This window comes from Pungitius pungitius, chromosome 13 (assembly GCF_949316345.1).
Source record: "Pungitius pungitius chromosome 13, fPunPun2.1, whole genome shotgun sequence".
NCBI lineage: Eukaryota > Metazoa > Chordata > Actinopteri > Perciformes > Gasterosteidae > Pungitius > Pungitius pungitius.
Genome location: NC_084912.1, coordinates 3,125,461 through 3,135,274, shown reverse-complemented (window position 1 = coordinate 3,135,274; position 9,814 = coordinate 3,125,461). Strand labels below are relative to the sequence as shown.

The 9,814-nt window shown below is 45.4% G+C and overlaps 2 protein-coding genes across 2 annotated transcripts; one reads left to right on the top strand and one right to left on the bottom strand.

The window, feature by feature from the left end:
• Positions 1-886: 886 nt before the first annotated feature.
• LOC119214218 (clathrin heavy chain linker domain-containing protein 1-like) lies at positions 887-7,649 on the bottom strand. Its single transcript, XM_037465837.2, has 11 exons — positions 7,063-7,649; positions 6,285-6,472; positions 5,763-5,851; positions 5,139-5,337; positions 4,928-5,043; positions 4,584-4,683; positions 4,406-4,512; positions 4,057-4,228; positions 3,783-3,985; positions 3,331-3,513; positions 887-2,811 (listed from the first exon to the last, which is right to left on the bottom strand). Exons 1-11 carry the CDS (start codon positions 7,258-7,260, stop codon positions 2,615-2,617), a joined length of 1,752 nt encoding a protein of 583 aa, XP_037321734.2. The 5' UTR covers positions 7,261-7,649; the 3' UTR covers positions 887-2,614.
• Positions 7,650-7,725: 76 nt separating this feature from the next.
• Positions 7,726-9,748, top strand: rps27a (ribosomal protein S27a). The gene is made up of 6 exons (XM_037465840.2): positions 7,726-7,836; positions 7,948-8,012; positions 8,415-8,469; positions 8,988-9,073; positions 9,153-9,284; positions 9,560-9,748. The coding sequence occupies exons 2-6, from the start codon at positions 7,965-7,967 to the stop codon at positions 9,707-9,709; spliced, it is 471 nt and encodes a 156-aa protein (XP_037321737.1). The 5' UTR covers positions 7,726-7,836; positions 7,948-7,964; the 3' UTR covers positions 9,710-9,748.
• The last annotated feature ends 66 nt before the right edge of the window (positions 9,749-9,814 follow it).

The following is a 9,814-nucleotide window of genomic DNA, read 5'->3' as shown; positions in this document are numbered from 1 at the left end:
GCAGAGGCTCGGCGGTGAGTCACTGCACGTGATGTCAACTCCCCGGTCAACGCACCTTGTGACCCTCTGATCAGCCGAGGTCCTCCCCGCAGTCGCTCCTTTGTACGTCGGCACATCTCATTCTCTGAGCTGCTCCATCGGTTTTTAAGTCAAAACGGGGGAGTGAATACTTCATTCAAAGGTTACCTCTGTAAAAGGATTTTTACTTAAAGTTGCAGCTGGTTTCACTAATATAATCAATAGAGAAAAGTAAAAGGTAAGTATTCTGGTCTCAGATGTAGTGCATTAGAAGTAGAAAAGGCTGCTTAAGTAACCTAAGTAACTACACTTTATGTAAATGAGAACACATAAATGGTGAATTTGTACATGTGTGTGTGTGTGTGTGTTGACCCAGTTGTTGCGTGCCGCTGACACACAAAGTTATCTTTAGTCATCTAGCAGGGAGGCTGGGGATGATGGCAGCTGCTCGGTTGCCGGGCAACAGGTTTGGATTGTTTACAGTGTGTTTCAGTGGAAGTTAACAGACGCCAGCGAGACCACAGTGTAGGTGACACAAATAAATGTTGATGCTGTACAGCGCGCAGATTTGTACATGTGCTGTTTGTTCATTGCTGAGTTATACAGTATACTGCTGGACACAACGTCAGCAATTGAAAAAACAAGCTGTGAAGACAAATAACCAGAAAGCATCCGTTCATTGTTATGTTTTATAACGGTCATTCTGTTCTCACATTTACACGTTTGTTAGAATTCATAATTTTCCCAACCTGGGTTTCTATTTTGTGCTCTTCTTCTTTCTGTAATTTCAAAACAGATGTCCTCACCAACAGGAGAACAAACAAACAGCTCAGCTCCACTCACTGGGAGACAGAGATAAGGAGGGGGGGTGGGGGAGGGGGGGGGATTACACAGCATTTTACACTATTTTCTACTGATCCCCGAGTAAAACACACACATAATATCCTGATGGAGAGAATTACATCATGAATGTGAATCAGTTGTGTGAGTTGATTTCGGTTCATATTTCCATAGATTAAAGGTGTGGTTTTTGGTGAAAAATACTGTATAATACTGTAGAGTCGATTGTTGGGAAATATTTCAGAGGTGTGTTGAGGCATGATGATGATGATGATGATGATGATGATGATGATGATGATGATGATGAGTGTAGCCTAATTAATGAGTACATTTGTAGGAAGGTTCAAATAACCACAAATTAAGAAAACAATAAATCTACTTTTCATAAACCCTGGAAAACAGCTTTGTGACAGCATTTTCCAGATGATGCGAGTTTATTTACTGATAGAAGTGGGACTATTTAGAGGAACATTTCATCCTTCAGCTCATCACAAAGATGTAACATTAACACACACGGTTGGGAGCGTATCCTTTTTCATCCAAGAGGGAAGGAAGGAGGGGTTTGAAAATCAAAGAAGCTGTGTCATTGTGCCACACACACACACACACACACACACACACACACAGCAGGGGATCAATGTGTTGTAAATGGAGCCAAGCAGTTGTGAGTCAGCACTAAATCTTTGCATCTCTCGTCCTTCTTCTGCTCTTCATGTACACATTCCTTTTGAAAATCTTTCTCCTCTTTGAAACACACCTCTTTGTATTGGAAAATATTGGAAACTGGACCTCGAGGACAGTCGGCCTCAGTTTACAGACCAGTGGGAGTGTGTTATCTCAGTCTGTGTGGAGCTTCATTCACAGACCGAGGCCTGCGGGCGACACAAGGCCTCCTCTGTCTGACCGGCTAAACGGTGCGTGTTGTCAGGTTAGTTGGACTTGTGAGGACTCGCGACCCGCTGCAATTGTGATGAGGGACATATTGGTTCAGATTAGAGATAAACGGGTTGTGTTGCTGAGATCAAGGGTTAAATGTTTGTTCTAGTTATGAGAATAAAGGGTGATCGTGGCTGTTGCACCACCTCACGGCCAAAGTCAAAGGTGTTTTACGGTCCTCTGACACCAGAGAGAGGCGGAGGAGGTCTACAGGTATAGTTGACCTTTCACCTCTTGCCTCACTCAAATCAATAGATGAAACACCAACCCGTAACAATACATTTTTGGTTTTGTAATTTTACAATGTTATTTGGACATTTTTATGTCATAATGGAGGTAGATTTGGTTGGAATTTTAGAGTGCCCATGAATTATTTCACTTTCATGGCAGTCATCACTTCTTTCCCAATTATGATTCCCCATATGATTAAATATTTCCTTGTTTCACCTCTGCTTTCAAGGTCGTTTGTACAAACACTAGGAAAATTGACCAGTGTATATAATTAAACTGAGATAATGCTGCTCCCCCTCTGTCTGTGAGAGCTTAAAGGCCACTTTAATCTCCCTTTGTGAGTCTGTTCGCCTCCTGCTGGCCGTCAGACGCCATTACCTTGGATTTTTACCTGAGTCATCTCACAGAAACCAAGCGAAGATCGAAGGTCAAAGGTCTCCTAGATTAGGAGATCACATGACCGTGATGAAGGAAATTACTTTAGTTTAGTTAAATATAGACTGTACATAGAACCTTGTCATTGGCTGACTTTTATAGCCGGCATCATCTTTTGGCCGTCTGTGATTCTTCTGCCTTCCAGGCTCGGTTCTCACAGGAAGACGTGCTCCATGAGCCGGGCTCCCTCCGGGTCCGGGCTCAGAACTCCGGTGCCACTCTGGTCCAGCAGAATGGATCGAACGGCCTGGCTCAGGTCAGCCCGGTTCAGCTCAGTGCACAGAGACGTCACGACAGCCCAATCGTCCGCTGAAGAGCTGCTGTCCTGCAGGATCACCTCCTCCAAACCCCCTGAGAGGACCGAGACACAGGTCACTTCAGGTCAGGTGTGGCGTTGCTTGTGATCAGATTGTGGATAGATCTTCATCAATACAACGACAAACCACTGTTTAGTTACAACGACTTTGTAAATCTTTTTGTGGTAAGCGCATACTCTCAATACAAACAAAATAGATCAGACTACTGACAATGATTAGGGATGAAATCTAGCTAAATCACTTATGTTTTCATGCACGGAAACAACGTGCTACTTGTTAATTGTGGCACAGGACACACATGTGGTCTTTGACACATTTAAAATGTGCGCTATGAACTTCCACTGAATGCCGTGGAAGGCTTTATGAATTGCGTTTGCATGTTTGTGCTTGTGTGTGGATTCCTGACTGAAATCTGTCCCCGGGTGTGTTTGAAATAGGAGGTCTCGTGTCAAAGGCAGTCTTTGTTGGGAGCACTGGGACACTGGGAGAGGGCCGCGTCGGACCTGCGCCTGTGTCGCCGTTAGCTCTGCGCCTGCTGGCAGCCTGCGTTTACCTCGCCCTCCGCTGACGAAGCTGTCCAGGAGCTGCAGAGCGAGCTGCCGCTGCCGAGGGTCGGCCAGCAGAGTGCAACAGGCCGCGCCCATCGACAAGATGGCCGCCCGGCCCTGCCGGGGTCTTGTCAACAGCTGGAGGAGGCAGAGGCTGGGCGAGCGGCGCAGAACCCACATGCAGTCCTCTGGGAGAGAGAGAAAGAGAGAGACAGAGAGATCCTTTGATTACTGAATGAGCTTAATATTAGTGAGGACCCTTTTTTGAAGATGAACATTTCTAAATGAGGTGTTGATAATGTTTTCCTTGCATGTGAGGGGCCATTGTTGCTTCATCATGGATCTTGAATTTGTTTTCCAACCCAGTGCCAACCCAAGACACACCCATTGTCTGTTCACAACTGGCCAAATTGTCCTCACGATAAGTGTCATCACACACACACACACACACACACACCAGCTGTGAGGTCCTGGCTGTGATCGATGAACTCTGCGGCGCCGTGGATGAAGCCCCTCCTGCAGAGGGTCAGCGCGGTCTTCCTGTCCGGCCCGCAGGCCGCGTAGACGGTGGTGGCCAACGCCAGACACACGTCGGCCACGGCGGGGCTCCTCTGAGCGTGCTCCGTCAGGGCGTCGCCCAGATCCTCACAGAGGGTCAGTCTGCCGGGATGAAGGCGGTCAAGAGCCGCGCAGCAGAGGCCGATCAACAAAGAAACGTGGGTTTTTTTTACCTGTCGTAGTTGACGGCGTGGGTGATGAGCCGCGTGGCGCCCTGCCGCAGGGAACTGTGGACGAGCTGCAGGGAGAGAGCCGCCGGAAGCTTCTCGCCGGCAGGGAGGGTCACCAGCAGGGCCTGGAGGAAGAGGAAGAGAGGGGCGACGCAGCCGGGGGGCCCCTTCACACCTGGGAGGGAGACGGGTGACAAACATCAACCAACAAACAGGGACGCACTTTGTCTCGTTGTCCTCACGGAGGTGTGGAGGGCGTTCTGTTCTATTGGCAGCGAAATAAAGGGAAAAAAGCAGTAAGTAAACACATGGCACCACTTCCCCATCTCCTGCTAAGATGTCCGTTTCCCACCTTCAAACATCTCCATGACGTCGAGGTTCCTCAGCACTCCTCGAGGGGAGCGAGCGGCGAGGAGAGCGGCCTCCTCGTACTGAGCCGAATCAAAGAGCTCAATGAACCTGGGGAGGAGAAGGGGGAGGTCATTCAGAGTCCAGAGGATCTGAGCGGGACGTGTCCGCGGACGCGTCACCTGTTCAGGTACTCCTCCAGGAGTTTGGACTCGTCGACTCCGGTCGGCTCTTCGTGCTCGAACAAGTTGGCGTCGATGAAGCGGCCTTCTTCCTCCGTCACTGCAGGACTCATGGGAAGAATAAAGAGGACACCTCCCTTTTAGGCCTCGGCGTTAAATACCCTTCATGGTGATATGCTGGACTATCAAGACAGGTTTTGTTCACATATAACTCTTAAAAAGAAGAAAAAATTACACCGGAAGCTGTAACTTTATGGATCATCAAATGAAGCAGGAACAACAATTTGTGGTGAACATTTCTACCGTCATATTAAACCCGTAAATAATTAGAAGCACTGTCTCACCGCTGCTCTGCCTGATGTCCTCCAGCGTGGAACCCAAGAGCTCCTCCAGAGGAACCTGCTGATTCTCGCCCCCCCGGCTGGACAGACGGTCGGACACTAACGTCAGACGCTTGTATCTGCAGACGGACGGCGAGAGCGGCGTGAGCACTCGATTCTGCTGCCTCGGCAGGTCTGAATGTGTGACACTGGAGACACTTTTCTGGGCTCTTACAGGACTTTGAGCTGGTTGTTCTTGGTGCTCAGCTGGTCTCTGCGGTCCTCGAGTCCCTGCAGCTCGGCGTCCAGCTCGGCTTTGACCTCCAGGGAGACGCGGTGACCCTTCCCGTCCAGTAGAGCGGCCCTCTGGGACTCCAGGCGCCTCAGCTGTCCGTCCAGAGCCTCCGGGTCCGCTGATTGGGCCACAGTCAGACCTGGTGGTTTGACCGGAGACGAGATGCATTGTGTACAAACGGAGAGATCTAATGGTCTCCTAGCAGTCATTTGTGTTTATCTTTGTCATTTGGTTTGCGTTTCTTTGTGGTTGTTGGATTTTCTTTCGAGCCAGAAGCATTCCACTAAAAAAAAAAAAAAGCTTGAATCGGCCCAATTAATAATCAGGTCAAGATTTACCGTAGAAAACAATATTTACATAATTGAATGTGGACATTGACAACTACGGTGTCTTTTTTGTTTTCAAACCACTTCATGGAGCATAAACCACCTCGACTGCCCTACAAATATAGAGGTGAATAAATGAAGTTATCACAGTAGAACAAGTAATCTTTCAAAATAAAAATCCTGAAGTTACACTGATCATATTAATACACTTTAGCCTGAAGATTAGGATCAGTGGTACCAGGTATCCATGTGCTCTGCTCTTGAGATGATTTCTGTCTCTTCATCTCCTCTCGAAGTTCTGCTGTTTCCTTCTGAATTACACAGATTCTGGTTCAAAGAGAGGATCGCAGTCAGAAAGGGGGGGGGCAAGTTTTGTTTAAAACATTAAAACAATCCCTCACACAAACTGGATTTTCAAACATCATTATCATTCACGCTAAAGGTTTATCTCCTAATTGATAATGTATTAAATATAGCTCCTCCCAAAAAAGCCCAGGATTGAAATAAATGAAACAATAATTATTTTATTTTATTAAATGCTGCTCTTTTATCAGACGTGATGTTTTGCTATGAATGAAATAATTTAGTCTCCCAATCCTCACCAACAGGAAATTATAAATGGCAAAATATCTCTTTTTAAACAACCAAAAGTTATTTTCGGAGTAAGAAGCTGAATTACGAGTTTAAGGGCCTCTAACTAAAGTTTGAATCCCTCACACATCCTTCTGAATAAATGAGAAGTGGATAAAATAGCACACACCTCTCCCTGAGGTGGGCGGCTCGTCTCTGGCACCTCATCAGGGACTTGGTGCGTGACACGGAGGCCGCCAAAGTTCTCTGAGCCGCCTCGGCCTCGTCCCTCCTCCTCTGCAGCGCCCCGATGACGTCGTCATACTCGCCCTTTATGGTCAGAAGAAGTCTCTTGTAGGCCGTCGCTCGTCCAATCACCTGTAGGAAACGAGACCGTCATCACAGATGTGATCAATTAAGTAAAACCATGATAAGAAAGTATGCAGTATGCAGAAGGGTCCGTTTGAGAGTAGGTTCATTTCAAATTGGACAATGCATCATGTGTTCATCACTTTAATGCTGCGGCTGGTAAAAAGATAATATACAGTGCTGGATGGCTTAACCTATAATAATACATCATAAACTATTAGTGTATTATATTTGAAATAAATCATCTGAATCTAAAAGAAGATTAGTGCAATAAAAAGTACAACAAGTCCTTCTAAGATGTACGTTAGTAGAGTAGAAGTATACAGTGTATTGCACTAAAAGTATTTTCACTGTGCAGCAAACACTGGTCCACTGCAAGAAGTTTTACTTTGGCAAAACCCTGATGTAAAAAATATTCTGAAAAAGTAAAGTTCATATTTGAAAAATATACTAAAAATGCATTTTTAATAATCAATGGTTGCAAAGACGGGCTGATTTCAAAGTGTATCGATTTAAACTAGCTGGAGGTAAAGTTAGGGGTGGTAACTTAGTAAAGTCAAATGAATACCACACAGCCAAGGTCCGGTAACGTTAAATACCTTATTGAAGACGCAGCGGTAGATGGAGAACCGGAGGCCGTCCGGTTCCTCTCCGGAACTCCGCAGGAACCGTGTCTCTTGTTCGATGAATTCATCCAGGGATCGGAAAAACCTTTCATCGCTCTCAGAAATCAAAATGCCCCGCGTTGAACATCCGTCTTCTATTATCAACGACGAGCGGTTTCGTGGCGCAGACATCGTTGTTATTGTTATATGTCACGTTAACTCTCTCCGATTTATGTCCAACTGACGTAAAGGTGCACTGAGGTGAAGTGTGAAGTCACCTGGGAAATGTATGTTATGGATTTGTCTGCATCCGCTTTAAAACATGCACCAATGAACACCAATTTAAATAACGATAGAGTCGACGAAAGAAGTAAATGCTGAATCAACCACAGCATAAAATATTCGGAGATCCTTTGGATCTAGCCGTGCTGACTTTGATTTACTCTTCGACTGCGTTGCTATGGTTACTGGCAAATTGCACCCGTGAGGTTATTTTTTATTTAGTTGTTTGTTATCTTACGGTTTAATTTTTTTCTTTTTTAAAATTACACCCGATCACGCACGTTGATGTGAATTCTTGGACCAACCCCATTGCCAATACGATTTGACGAAAGGTCACACAAAAAGAAAAAAAAATATATAAAACGTTGATCATTTCGATCAGGCGCCGCGGAGGCCTACCCACTCCGTGCAAACGCGGGCAGAAAACCCCGTGGCTCGCTTCCGAAAGCCCTCTTCTCATGATCCGCCATTAGGAGTGAACCTGTGGTAAGATCGTGCTCTACGCGTAAACCTACATATTTACACTAAACTACGTTTTCAACGGCTACGTTTGTGCAGAAACAACCGGTAATAAGTCGTGTGTGTTTCCCCGTGTAGGTGGGTAGAACGCCAGGATGCAGATTTTTGTCAAAACCCTCACGGGAAAGACCATAACCCTCGAGGTGAGTGAACCGGGCTGTGGCAGAGTGCTGCGCCGTTCAATGCGGCCGCGGTTACTTCGATTCTTATAGAAATCATTGTAAAATGTGCAAATACGTACACCAATAATTCACCCCATTATTTGATAAATGGGCTGATGTGGTGCTTTCACGCATTTAAACATCGCTAGCGTGGATGCTAGCGACTCTCCTAGCTTGTGAGCTAAGTGGCTATGCTAGCGGTTACGCAGAAGACCGTAAACACGTGTGACTGAAGCAGTCTGGAAATGACCGTGTTATAGCTTTTCAGTATGATTTATTGATGGGAAATCGGTTAACGTTCATCTTAACGTTCATCTTTCCAAATATGATGGCAGCGTTGACCGGAAGAAGGTGTCATGGCTGACATGTCTCTCTCTTTCTCAGGTTGAGCCTTCAGATACTATCGAAAATGTCAAGGCCAAAATCCAGGACAAAGAGGGTGAGTTATTTAAACTGTACGTAATGTCATAGTTTGGGCAGCAGTTAACGTAACCTATTGAAGACTATAAATAAATGGTGGAATCTAACCGAAGTTTAGGTAGTTCAGCATAACTTAAAACCGTTAGTGGTAGTAATGCCACACTTCACACCTAGAGGTTGGATTTTATTTACTTTTTAGATCCCCCGTTGGCCTGTGAGAAAATGTGTGAGTTACTGATTTGTTAAAGTAGTTCTGTCCTATTTAAACATCCTGTCTATCTGAAGAGCTGTTATGCACTGACTGATGATGGATAATCTTGATTAAGAATAAAGTTGGGCTGAGTTAGCTGTAATTTGATCACTAGAAATGAGCAAATGACAAATCGGAAGCTGATGTTAAACGGCACACGTTCTGTGTGGCGTTACCTGTTATAGTTCCTTGAATCAGTTCTTGCCTGAAACTGCCACAAAAAGGATGATTTTACTTTAAAATACACATGTCTGCATAATGTAATTGTGTTAACCTTCTTTCTGCAGGTATCCCTCCTGATCAGCAGAGGTTGATCTTCGCTGGAAAGCAGCTGGAGGATGGACGCACGCTGTCCGACTACAACATCCAGAAGGTGATCAGAGGACTAAAAACAAGTCTGTTAATGTTAAAGTTTATTTGGAGATGGTTAAACTAACTTTCCTCCTCTTCAGGAGTCCACCCTTCACTTGGTGTTGAGGCTGCGTGGTGGTGCTAAGAAAAGGAAGAAGAAGTCTTACACCACCCCAAAGAAGAACAAGCACAAGAGGAAGAAGGTCAAGCTCGCTGTGCTGAAGTACTACAAGGTAAAAACAATCACGCTTTTTAAATCCTAGTGAAATACTTGTTAAACAGAGTCTCCTTAGTTTGCTTTTAAATCCGAAGGAGCGCCACAATGCTCTAATCCGGTGTTGGATGCAATTTAATTTTAGAGTTTAAAACATGCTCGCATCCACCCAACTTTTAAAGATCCTCAGACAACAGTCAAATGAAATACTTAGTACTTTAAGGGTTTTATTCTAAGATCCATTATGAAGAGTAAGGAAAACGTTTTTCTAACTAGTGTTTTTTTTTCTCCCAGGTGGACGAGAACGGTAAAATCCACCGGCTGAGGCGCGAGTGTCCCGCAGACGAGTGCGGTGCCGGCGTTTTCATGGCAAGCCACTTTGACCGCCACTACTGTGGAAAGTGCTGCCTCACCTACTGCTTCAACAAGCCCGAGGACAAGTAGACTGGTGTTAACAATAAAGACGCAAATGTTTTGACACGACTTGAAACTGTTTTTTTTTTTTCTGCAGCTTTTAATTAAACAGTCTTCTTCCTGCCTATCGGTCAA